At 38.6% G+C, this 13,225-nt stretch overlaps 1 protein-coding gene across 2 annotated transcripts in view; it reads right to left on the bottom strand.

The window, feature by feature from the left end:
* Positions 1-12,851, bottom strand: part of NPHP1 (nephrocystin 1) — a 36,506-nt gene extending 23,655 nt beyond the window's left edge. For both annotated transcript variants that reach the window (XM_037527838.2, XM_037527839.2), the window contains exons 1-8: positions 12,726-12,851; positions 9,821-9,894; positions 8,553-8,613; positions 6,853-6,977; positions 4,262-4,493; positions 3,269-3,370; positions 870-970; positions 490-532 (exon numbers count right to left, since the gene is read on the bottom strand). In XM_037527838.2, coding sequence (XP_037383735.1) covers positions 490-532; positions 870-970; positions 3,269-3,370; positions 4,262-4,493; positions 6,853-6,977; positions 8,553-8,613; positions 9,821-9,894; positions 12,726-12,794 — 807 coding nt within the window. In that variant the 5' untranslated portion in view covers positions 12,795-12,851. The remainder of the gene's footprint in view (positions 1-489; positions 533-869; positions 971-3,268; positions 3,371-4,261; positions 4,494-6,852; positions 6,978-8,552; positions 8,614-9,820; positions 9,895-12,725) is intronic.
* Between the last annotated feature and the right edge of the window lie 374 nt (positions 12,852-13,225).

Here is a 13,225-nt window from a genome sequence, read left to right as displayed (position 1 = left end):
ACACACACACACACACACACACGAATGCTATATAAATGATAAATAGGTTAAAAGGCCAGGAGGGATACTTACTAAACTTTTAATGGGGATTACTTTGGGGAGTAAGGGGGTGCATTTTCATTTTTGTTGTATAATTTCTTGACCGATAAGATTATGTTTCTCACTTTTTTGAGCTTTTCAGTATTTTTCAAATAGTAACTAAAATTTAAATCAGGTTATATCCAAATGATAGCAAGTTCAGGCAAAATCAGCGACAGGTATTTCCAAGGCCTCAATATACTCCTTTTACAGAAGAGACCTAACGGGAGATGTTAGTACATAGACCTACAGAACCAGAAATAATGTCTTATGCTCTGTATATTCCATGCCCTTTGCCCTGTTTAAGATCCAGTACTATTTTCTAAAGTCTCCATCCTGCTTTTAATCTGAGCTCTATTAGAACTATGAGATAACACTGGAGACTGTATTAACAAGACAAGAGATACCAACCTCTGAGATAGCTTTTCGAACAGCACTCCAATGAGAATCAGTTCTGAGAAGACAAATTAGCAAGGTGAGTACATGGCCAGGTTATGCCTTTTCACTCAACTAAAGGAACTTCAGTAATCGAAAAACAAAGTATATAATTGTAAGTTCTGCAAACATAGTGGTTTCTAGAGGAAACCAAGATAGAATAATATCATGCATCAAAAATAATCATAAAATTAAAACAGTGATGATAGTAAATAGTAATATGAAAAGCAGTGTCCTCAAAAACTACAAGTTGTTTCCATTTCAAGAAATTCTTGAAGTGTTAATAATAGTAAAATTAAAAATAAGTAAACAAAAAGTTTCCTAAGCCTAATTTGATATCCCCTATACCTTTTTACCTTTGTTTAACTTCTTCTGCTCCTTCTGCAGTTTCACCCCCAATTTCTGCATCTTCTTCACTGCCTTTCTCACTTGATTCTTGGTCATCTTTATCATAGGGCTGAAAAATTATTAAAATATAAAGTGTCTTTACCCAGTGCAAAAATCAACCAAGTCTGTGGAAGTGGCTAGGTGCAGCCAAGATCTTAGCATCTGGTCAAGGAGATAAGTAGATGCTTTTTGTATACCTTCCAGAAAACTTTTTTTAAGATAGCAGTTCATGCCTTTTGACCTCTTGTTCCCCATCCCTCTTTTGTGACTTAAAACCATTAACATATCTAGCAACTAACTTAAACTAAAGAGATAACCCTAGGAATAGCTGCCTCACACCTAAGTACAGAATTAAATATTAGCTGGGGCCTGAACTCCTTTGATTGCTTACCTCTACACATCTCTCACGCATGAGAGAAATAAACTTATACCTTATTTAAGCCACTGTTTGGGAGATCTTTTGTAACTCAGTGAATCTTTTATAACATAATGGAATGTTCTTTGCAACATTATTTACAGTTATTATAGGTTGGAAACAACCTAAATGTCCATCTATATGAGATTGGAAAAGATGACCTAGAGCTACCTATGCAATATTGCAGTAGCCACATGTGGCTACTGACACTTGACTAGTCCAAATTGAGATGTGCTGTAAAGTGTGAAATACGCACTACAATTTGAAGACTTAGTATGAAAAAAGAAAAATTTTTAAAATGCTGATTATATGTTGAAATAATAATATTTCTGATATATTGAATAATATAAAATACATTATTAAAAATAATGTCACCTGTCTCTTTACTTTTTTGCAGTGGGTGTGGTATAATGAATATATACTTGATCTTTATTCTTATTTCTGGTACAGAGTTCCTAAAACTCCCGGAATTTCTTATTGATAGGAGTGTTTTTGCTATTCGTAATGAGTATTTTTAGACACACCTGAGTTTGTACACTTGAGGTGACTGGCCAGGTAGTGATGGTGGGTACCTTCAGGATGGGGGCTGGTTGCCAGAGGAACCCACACTGTGATTAAACGGCTGGAATTTCCAGTAGTCCCCCACCCCCTCCCTACCTTCAAAGCTGGAAGAGGAGTTGGAGATAGAATTCAATCACCAATGACTAGTGTGCCCTATGTAATAAAACCTCTATAAAAATCCCTAGGTTCAGGGAGCTTCCAGGTTGATGGTGACTTTGAAGTGCTGGGACAGTGGCTCTGGAGAGGGAAGGAAGAACAGGGTCCACTCCCTCCACCTCCCAATATCTTGCCCTATGCATCCCTTCCATTTGGCTGTTCCTGAGTTGTAACCTTTATAAAACTGGTAAACACAGGAAGGAATAGCCCTGAGTTCCATGAGCCCTCTTAGCAAATTATTGAAACTGTGGGAATCGAGTCTCCCTGATAGCCTAGGGGTTAAGTCTCAGCATTATCACTGCTACAGCCTGAGTTCAATCCCCGGCCAGGGAGCTAACCCACATATGGTGCAGCAGACCTCTCCTGTCTCGCCTGATGCTCCTCTTAGCAATCTATTTCAGTAGATCCACCTGTTCTATTTCCCACTCCATCTCTGGTGAATCCTCTCATCCCCTGCACCTCTGGCCTACACCCCAGCTCTTCTATACAAAGAAAGAAAAAAGAAACAAAAAAACTATGGGAACCTCCAAATTTATAGCTGGTCACTGTGATGCAGGTGGCTCTTAGGACATGTTAGTGGCATATGAGGTGGGGTAGTCTTGTGGAACGGAGTCCTTAACTTGTGGGGTCTGGCTAACTCCTAGCATTAGCATCAGAACTGAACTGGGCTGCAGGACACCACTTTGTATGAGAGAAGTAGTGTAGAAAAACTTGTATTTTGGTGTCAGAGAAAAAAAATCACACACTTAGTGTCAGAAAAAAAAAATCTGAGTACGGTTATGGGAAATTTTAAATTACATTTGTAGTTAGTGTTATATTTTTATTGACTAGTATTATCCAGAAAAATATCTAGTGACAATGCCATATTTTACAAGATAAAAAAATAAGCTACAAACATGCATATATAATATGTTTATATTTTCGTAAGGGATCATATATTTGTGGAAGTTAACACAAAGTTCATGGTGATAATGTTTTACAACAATAGATGACTTGATTTTGATGGTCAGCATTAATCCACAAGCACCTTCATCAGACAATGTAGTAAGACTCACATGCCTAAGGACATTTCCCAATATTGCCCCCAGGCCTTGTGCCTCTAAAATTAAAGCATCTGTATATCTCAAGTCATTCACTAGTCAACTGAACAAAGGACACAGCTTAAAGTTTTATAGAAAATGAAAAAAAAAAAAAGTTTTGAAGGAGAGAAAGGAAGAATAAACAACAAAGACTCACCTCCAAGTAGGTTCTGGGAACAAGACCTTTGTCTCCTTGGGCGTTCTCAGCTATCCACCAACCATCAGGTTTTTTTTCAATTATATAGAGAATCTCCCCTTTCTTAAGGCAAAAGGAAGTAAAAAATAAATAAATAAAACTCAATTATCATGAGTATTATTCATTAATAATATTTTAAAGCAGATCCTGAAAAAAAAAGATCTTTTCTTAACCCATTATTTATACTAATCAAAAGTTTCCTCACCCCAGAAGCTGTGTGACTATAAATGCAGCTATAAATGGGGTCTCCCTGGTGGCTCAAGGGGTTGAGATGCAATCTATGAAGCGATCCGCAGCCACTGCAGCACGAGTTCGATCCCCGGCCAGAAAGTTGCCCACATGGCACAGCAGACCTCTCCTGACTTGCCTGCTGCTCCCCTCAGCAGTGCATTTCAGTCAATCTGCCTGTTCTGGTCCCCACTCTGTCTCTGGTGAATCCTCTCACCCCCCACACCTCTGGCCTGTTCCCCAGTTCTTGTATGCATAATCTTTAAAATAAATAAATAAATAAATAAATAAATAAATGCAGCTATAAATGAATCATTCCTTTTGGTTATTTAATATACATTTAAGGGCCTCCCCGGTGGCGCAGCGATTGAGCGCTGGGTTGCGAAGCTGCCCGCAGCCTCTGCAGGGCCGGTTCGATCCCTGGCTGCTCCCCAGCCACTGGAGGAGGGTCCTGCATGGCGTGCAGACCTCTCCTGCCGCGCCTGCTGCTCCCCTCAGTAGTGTACTTCGTTCCTTCTGCCTGTTCTGCTCCCTGCTCTGGCTCTGGTGGATTCTCTCACCCTCCCGCGCTTCTGACTGTACCCAGTGCCTGTATAAATAAATAAATAAATCTTTAAAAAAAAATTAAAACTTAATACCAGGAATATGTAATACAAGTAGAGTTTTCTTATTCTGTTAGGTATGCAAATTTTTCTTGGATTAATTTCCAGTCTTGTTTTTACCTACCTTAAATGCAAGGTCCCCAACTTGTTGAGCAGTAAAATCTCCAATAGCAATGTATTCTTTACTTGCTGCCTGTTGTTGAGATTCATTTTCCTGTTCCTCTTCCTCTTCTGTTTCTTCTTCCTCCCCTTCACTTTCTTCTTCTTCTTCTTCTTCATCATCGTCTTCATCATCTTCTCCTTCTTCTTCATCAGTAGACTCATCATCTTCCTCTCTTTTAGTAACTACTCCAACTCTACAAAAGAGTAAGTCTATGATGAGTGTAACTTGAAATAATGTATAAGAACAGATCAAGTAAGGAATACCTTCGATATATAGAAGCACAGACTTATGAAGGGAATAAGGGGAAAGTACAACTAAATGTTTCTATCATCTAACAAAGACTACGTGGCCTGAGGAATGTATGACACAACAGAGCATGTGCTGGGCTAGAGGCCAAGGGACTTGCCTTTAAATTTTGGATTCATTCAATCCAATGCTGCTTGAGTATTATTACATAGTTGCTAGAATCTAAGCATGGAGTTTAAAATTCTGGTTTTATACCCTCTTTGTCAAGACTTCAGTTAAGCTTCATTTAAGCTCTCATTTCTTACTGGTAAAGTGGATGTAATCATAGAACCTGTCTTCTAAGGTTGTCATGAGGACTAGATGAATTACAAACTTGCACAGTGTTTAGGAGAATCAGTGCCTACAGTAAGCTTGTAATAAACATCAGTCATGATGAGGATGATCTGATGTTCCATGTCAGATACAGTGGACACCAAGGCAAGCTAGACTTAATTCTCTGTCCTCAAGGAGCTCACAAAAGGATAATGGATAATTACAATATAGTTCAATGGTACAACAGTAGAGGTCTACACAATATACTAAAGAAAACACATAGGAGGGAAAACTACATTATTGTCTATTGCTGGGTAAGGATGGAAAAGGCCTAGAATTAGGTCTTGAGGGATAGGTTACAATTAATCAGGTAAAAAGGGAGTAGAAAGAAGGAGGAGGTAGAGGAGAAAGGAGGCTTGAAATCAGGGAACTTCAAGTAGCTCATGAATGGTAGGACAAGGCTCGGAAGAAATGAACAAGAGATAAGACTAAAAAGGGAGCAGAATGCAGCCAATGTGAGCTTTATCTTTAAGATAGTCTCTAAAGAACAGGAGAAATGAACCCAAATGACAGATCAATAAAACCTTTCAAATTGATGTACCAAAAGGAAAAAACATGCAAAGAACACAACAGAATGTAAGCAGGGTAAGGATGTGATCTGATTGATGACTAGGTTACCACGTGGGGAACAGACTGGTTCAGAGAGTAGTTGTTTGATTATTAATCATCAATTCTTCTTGCTTTTTTTCCATTTCTTGTGATTTTTATTACTAGGCATTGTGGATGATAAATTAGAGAATGTGGATTTTGTCACCTTTTATAGGATGCTGAATTTCATTCTGTTACACAGCTAAATGATCTTGTTCCTATTAAGATCTGGTTTTAGACTTTATTGGAAGTCTACCTCAGTTCTGTTTTTATTCCAAGGTCACAGTTCTTAATATTAGGCTATTTTTCTCACTCCCAGGGCATAGGCCTTCCATTATCTCCACTAAAAAACTGAGGCACTCGCCAAACATTTGCTTACGGTATCTGGGTACAAATGCCAATCGCTCTCAGTGTCCCAGCATGTGGTTTCTACCAGGACTTCTAGAATCCTGCTCTGTGTAACCCAGGAGCCCATTCAGATTTCTGGAGAGAGTTACACTCTCTCTCCTCAAAAGTTCCAATGGTCTTGGCAACTCCAGAATTCACTCTCTGCCTCCTCAAGCCCAGTGAGACTGCTGTTTCCTGCTAAGCTCCATCTGTCTGCACCACAGTCTACTGATTATCCTCACTTCATGTGTCTCCCCATATTAAGAGTATCAGCCCTGCTTGGCTGATATTCGATAACTTTGAATAGCTATTTTGTATATTCTGTCAGGTTTTATAGTCATTTATGGCAAGAAGGTTAAGTATAATACCAACTACTTGGTCATTCTCGGTCACTTTTACTGGAAATCAGTGGAACTTGCATCTATAATCTTTATCAATTTCCCCAGAATACAATATAAAAGTTTGGGAACAGCATTTGAAGAATCTAAATAATGAACCTTTCCTCTTTTTGCTTCCCACAAACTGTTTTGCTTCCCACAAACTGTTTTAAGTTTTCCTTCTACTTTGTGCAAGCACCATTACTTACACCCACTCTAACAGAAAAACTGTCTCCAGTTTTTAAAGAATATTTATGAGAGGAGGAAATATGCAGGAGACAATCCAAAAAATTTTCTTTTTATATAAACACCACTGGTATTAAAGGCATTATTCTTATTTTCTAACATTTGATTACTTGGCTTGACAGAGCTCTGTTTGGTTTCCCCAACTAGATTATAAATTACTATCACCTCCACTTCTTTACACTCTCATGGGGATCTAACACAAAAAATAATTGTTGACTGACTAGATACTTTCATTTGCTCTCTTCTATTCTTTTATACGTCCTTATTTTGAGTCAAACATCAAAGCTGTTGGAGACACAGTATCTGAAAAGGAAGAAAGGAAGAAAAGAAGCATACTCTGTTGTGTTTTCTCTACTTATGGACACAGCAAGTTCCTGCAGTTGGTGAGTAAGCTTATCCAAAAGATTGTGCTCCTCTTGTTTCTTCTGATCATAGTTCCCAACAGGTGCAGGTTCGTCAGACTATGAGAGAAAATAAGTCTATTTCACTGAAAAATTTCTTTTTCCTAGTATACTTATTTTTAAAGAGAAAAACTCCAATAAGAGTTAGAAGACAAAGTAAATATCACCACAAGACTATGCTTACTTTAGAGAAATAATATTTAAAACAAAGGTAGATTATTATGTTGGCATATAAACCAAATCAAAAAATAAAATTATACTACATGCTTTTTTGTTTTGTTTTGTTTTCTCACTAGGAATTATAGACCCTCTGTAGTGAGTGAGGGACAAGTTCCAGTCAGAAGATTGGCTTTACAGTCAAAATGATAGACACCAATTCCAAGTTGTGTCACTCAATTGGCTGTGAGACACTGGAAAAGCTGCATCAGCTTTAGAAGACTTGATTTCCTAATCTGTGAAGCAGGAATATTAGGTTTTCAAATGCAGAGTCAGTCTTTCTTCTAAATTAAAGGATTTTGTGCCACTGGAGGAATTCGGGGGAGATGCTCTGAGGGATGACTTAGGTCTTAGATATAGTAAGAAGGATCCAAATCCAGGCAGGGAGATGCTTTCAGATGCTTTGGACTTTAAATGGTCTGTGGGTCTCTGGTCCTGGGCACCTACTTGAAGCTCAGACTCATATTTTAAAAAAATTCTGAAAGGACTGCCAAGAATAAATTATAGTTCCTCTTATTGCTGCAGAGTCACCAATATTAGAGCTGCCATGTGATATAAGAAGCTCCTTGATCACTTACACTCAGGGTTAGATTATGTGTTTTCGCCCCAAATTGTAATTAAAATAAAAACCATTCTAAACCATAAAACATAAATGTACAATATAGAAAAATAAAAATAGCTTCTTCCTGGATTTTCTGAGTTCCCAGGGCTGGGTGAGTTCATCAAAGGTGAACTTTTGTTAGATTTAGAGCCTGGTGTAGGGCAAGTGATGGTCAGGCTTTTATTCCACTAGCCTCGGTGGCTATCACCTGTGGTCTTCACTGCAGGAGGATCTTGGGAGCATGGGCTTGGGGCATGTGTGCTGATTGTGGACACCCGGAATATTGTGTGGGCATGCATAAGTGCGCACATCTGAGCCTGGAGGCTGAGGACATAAGGGTGGCATCATTCAGAAACAGAACAGCTATGAGAGGGTGAGCAATGGTTACTAGAGGAAGAGACCATGAGAGAAAGCCAGAGAGAGCCCAAAGAGAAAGAGTAAAGATTCACCAGGGGCTGGGATGGCTGTCAGCTTCCTGGCCCCCTGGCCTCCCTGCTTTGCCAGTCTACAGGCTGGCCCCACAACATTTGGCATAAAAAGGACATTAAAGCCTGAAAAAGTCACCGAGGGATCTAGGACTCTTCCTTGCCTGTCTGCCCAAATTGATAGAGAACCTGCCCCAGGTATGCTGGCACTACACCTGGTTTTTCTGCTCCGAAGCACATTCTTAGTAAGCACATATGGCAAGTCAGCACTGACTTGAGCGAGACAGCATCACTAGTGCAAACGCAGGAACTTACCTGCTCTAATTAATTCCTACTTCATGGACAAATTATACAAACAGATTGTTTGGTAATGTGATTAACTGTAACACTTACTTTTTTTAATTTTTCAAGAGTATTTTTATTTTCATTAATTGCCTGCTTTAACTGGATACATCTAAATTTTTAAAAAGAAAGAAAAAAAGATTAATTTTTTATTGTCAGAACAAGAAACTGATATTGTAAAATCATATATAAGTTTTAAGCAGGAAAGGCAAATAGCTATGGTATGAATAATGCTAAATATTCACATGTAAATGTTTTCCATCTATTGGCTCAGATGATCCTTATAGCCAAGGTCAGGTCGAAGAACACAGCTAAGATAATCAATGCTCAGAAAGTTCAAGTGACTTGGGGTTTTAGTTCCCTGTCTCTGAAATAAGGAAGAGCAATGACTTCTCCAGCCCAAAAATTCCACAAACTTAGGATTTAATCAAGAAGACATAATAATGATAACAACAGCTATAGTTCATTGTGCATCACGCATACCGCTAAGCAGTTTACAAGCATCATCTCATTTGAGCCTCATAACAACCCTCCCTTTAACTGAATGAGGTTCTAAAAAGTGACCATAGCTAGTCAACAGTAGAGTAACAATGTGAAGGCCAAGTTTAGGATTCTAGAGCTGGCTTTTCCTCACCACAGTACACTCCCCTTTTGAATACAGTACACGCCCCATTTATATTAATTAGTATCTCATAGCATTGTTTGAAATTTTTTTTTAAAGATTTATTTATTTACACAAGCATGGGGGTAGAGGCCAGAGGCGTGGGAGGGTGAGAGAATTCACCAGCGACAGAACGGGGAGCAGAACAGGCAGACAGACCAAAGACACTGCTGAGGAGAGAAATGGGGAGGCAGGAGACATCTGCTGTGCCATGTGGGTCTCTCCCTGGCTGGCCAGGAATCGAACCCGCACAACAGAGGCTGTGGACAGCTTCACAGTGCTGTGCTCAATCCGCTGTGCCATGCCACGAGGGGATGCCCAAGTTTGAAACTTAAGTAAGAGAAAGTTTCTAGAGCATGGACCACACTGCTTGGTGCATATAGATACAAAATAATTGTAAATTGTTTCTTTTTAATGCTTGCTATTCTCTATTTAATTTTATTCTTTTATTCAGACCTAGTAGATATAGGTAATTGTAAGAAATACTTTAAAATACACTTTGGAAAGTTATTCATTGTTACCTCAATATTATTTTGTCTCTAGGAAATTTTACTAAGAAAATAAAGAAACAATGCCTGAAACAATTTCTGTGTTGTAAATTACTATTCATTGAAATTTGAGTATAATTCCTGGAAAGTGTAAATTTAGTGCGCTTTACCTTTGATAGATATCTTGCCTCTTACTGGCTTCTAGAGCTCCTTTCAACTGACTCTCAGAAATTAAACTATCAACCTACAACAAATGGAGACAGTTAAAAATATATTTTTAAATACCACGTATACTTAGGAAATAAACTTTCAATTCCTTTTACCAATATTTTTATTAATATCTTTAAACACAATGAAATTGAAAGAATTTTAACGAACACCCATATACCCATTACCTACATTCCACCATTAACGTTTTACCATACTTATTTGATCTACCGACTCATCAATATATTTTCCCTTAAATAATGTACCAAGGTACATCACTAAGTAGAATGCACTATTTCATGTAAAATTTACATACAGTGAAATGCACAAATCTTACATATACATTTGCTGAGTTTTGGCAACCGCATACATCTGTGTTACCCAAATCCCTAGCAACAAAGAGAACTACCATGACCCAGGGAAGCTCCCAGAAGGTATGTACTCCATGTAATTCTTTCATGTAGCATGTTTTCAGATACTTCCATATTGTGTGAATCATTATTTTATTACTCCTTATTGCTCAGTGGGGTTCACTGTAGACCACAAGTTTACCTATCATATATCTTATATCTTGACTTAGCATTTTCCCAAACACTAAGGTAACTTTGCCATCCTTCTTTTGGATTCTTTGCTACAGATGATGCGATAAAGAATGAAAAAAGAGAAGTAAAAGTTCACTAGTTTCTTCTCTAGTTTTGCTTTCTTGCATTGATCTGGATAGTATTTACAAAATTCACATACTTGATGACAGAATCAATCATCACAGCCACGACACAGATGGCTCCTGATTACCTGTCCCATGGACACCTAAGAGGAAATCTGTTTGCTTTAGTATGGAGAGGGAAGAATTAGCTCACATTATCGAAGGGCCCAGTCTAGATGTTCTAGGCATCAAAAGACTCCTGAACCAATTCTTCTAGAGGAGGAATAATCCTTGTAATATTTTTCTTTGTTTCATCTCTGCTTACATAATGGAAATGTAGAACTAGATACAAGACCATATTAATGTATACAGTTTAGCAAATTGAAAAAAGAACTTCAGAAAATAGATTAACAACTCATTAACTATTACTTCTTTAAAAAGTAATATATATTTAGTGCTCAAAATTATAAAAATATCAAAAAGTATTAAGAGAAACATAAAAATAACCAGTATTCTACCACACTTACCATCCTGGCATAATTTCTCCTATTTTTTTTCTATGTATATGGCATGTTAAAATTTTTATTGATTTATTGTATATTCAATTTTATATTTTTTCTAATTTGACATTTTATATCATGTATTTTCCCTAAAACATTAAAATCTCTTTAACAAAATTTTAACCATAGTATTATATCCCAGTTATATATCATTCCCCTATTATCGATCACATAAGTTGTATGCCTTTTCTATTGTAAATAATATTTTAATAAACAGTTTCATATTCCAACCTCTATCCCAATTTTTTTCATTATTATGTATGGCAAATTCCTGAAAATGTAATTACTCAGACTAGGAGAATGAATATTTGCTACAACGTGTCAAACTGTTCTCCAGAAATTCTGTACCTTGCACCCTGGAGCAGTACAGTTAAGTGTTAAGTGTCTGTTTATCACACCCTCTCCAGTATTATCTGAGTATTGTGGATTTTTTTTTAATGCCCGTGATATCTTATTTTCTTTGCAATTAATCGATAATCTTCTGAGGTTTACTTTGCTCACATTTATGACTTATTTGTATTTCTTCTTGAGTGCATGTCCTTTGCTCACAAGCCAGATTTTAACATTTTTCTTACATATTCAGACTATTTCTTGACACTTACTTCCCTTGAGTTCACGTGAGCAATGACAGACAACCTCCATTGAAAGAAGGCTCCAAGGGAGTGCAGACTGGTCCAACCACTATGGAGAGCTGTGTGGAGATTTCTGGACCTACTAAACATAGAGCTTCCATATGATCCAGCAATTCCACTCCTAGGTATTTACCCAAAGGACACAGAAACATCAATTCCAAAGAACACCTGCACCCCTATGTTTATAGCAGCACTATTTACAATAGCTAAGCTTTGGAAACAGCCCAAATGCCCAAAAATAGATGACTGGATCAAGAAGATGTGGTACATATATACCATGGAATATTACTCAGCATTCAAAAAATATAAACACATGCAATTTGCAGCAACATGGATGGCGCTGGAAGGGATCATGCTCAGCGAAATAAGCCAAAAAGAAAAAGAAAAATATCGGATGATCTCACTCATAGCAGGAATCTAGAAAACTTAAATAAGGGACCAGGAAAATGAATAACTATAAGAAAGTGAAAATCAAAATCAACAAAAAACTATGAGCCAGAGACACTTTTTGGGGGGTGGGGGGCGGGAGGGGAGGGATTGGGGTCAGAATGGGGGGGTTGCAATTGTATGGGGGAATATAAAAATAAAATTTATTATTAAAAAAAAAAAAAGAAACAGATGGCTGCCAGGTTAAAAAAGAAAGAAAGAAAGAAAGAAGGCTCCAAGGAAAAGGGGCATGTAGAGTAAAGGAGAGAGATGTTGGGCGCAGAGTTGATTAGAAATGGTAATAGTTAAAGTTTACATTTGGAGATGAGGTGCGTTAGGGGCTTGTTAGAATTCGGAGATTGAGCCGTTAGGGTGGGGGAGGTGGGCAGCAAAGTCTGTGACCAGGGCTTGGGCTGGTAATGAGGGCTTAGAATCCGGATAAGGTGCTGGCATGCTGAGGCAGGATGGGGGTGGGGGCTACGACTCGGGAAGGTAAGTGGGTTAGGAGTAGGCTTCCAGGGTTGGGGTACGTCCCAGATCTTGCCCGCCGCCAAAGCCTAGGCCGCCTCGCAGGGCCCAGGTCTGTAGCTGGACAGCTAGACCCTACCTGTTGCTTTAATTCCTGACTGCGACGCTTTACGGTCTGGAGCGGATCTCGTCGCCGCCGAGCCAGCATCTCCCTTCCCTCAGCGCTGAGCTGCAGCCGGTTGTCAGGGAAACCAAGACTGCAGACCGGAAAAGTGACGCCATCACAGCGCGCCGGCCTCTGCAGCCCGGACGCGGGTTGGCTGGGGAAGACCTTCAGTGAGGTGGATTGAGGTACACGATTTGTTACGTCATCCCCAAGTGGGACTAAATCCTGTAAATCCAATTCCTAAACTTACCACTACACCGAGTAAGAATGAACTTTTGAAACGAACCACACTTTTTTTTTTTTTTTTTCAGTACTGTTATAGAGCAGCCCCGATATTGAGCGGGTTGCCTGGCTGTGGGTCCTCCCCTGCGCGCTTAAAAAGGACTTATTAATACTCCACTACAGGCACACACAAAAGGTTAATAAAAGGTTTATTTACAAGGGAAAAGGAAATAAGGAAAATGTACAACTCA

The sequence above is a fragment of the Talpa occidentalis genome, unplaced genomic scaffold, assembly GCF_014898055.3.
Source record: "Talpa occidentalis isolate TD23 unplaced genomic scaffold, MPIMG_talOcc4v2.1 talOcc4.5, whole genome shotgun sequence".
NCBI lineage: Eukaryota > Metazoa > Chordata > Mammalia > Eulipotyphla > Talpidae > Talpa > Talpa occidentalis.
Note: the sequence above shows the minus strand (reverse complement) of the source record. Positions and strands in the feature narration are given on the sequence as shown.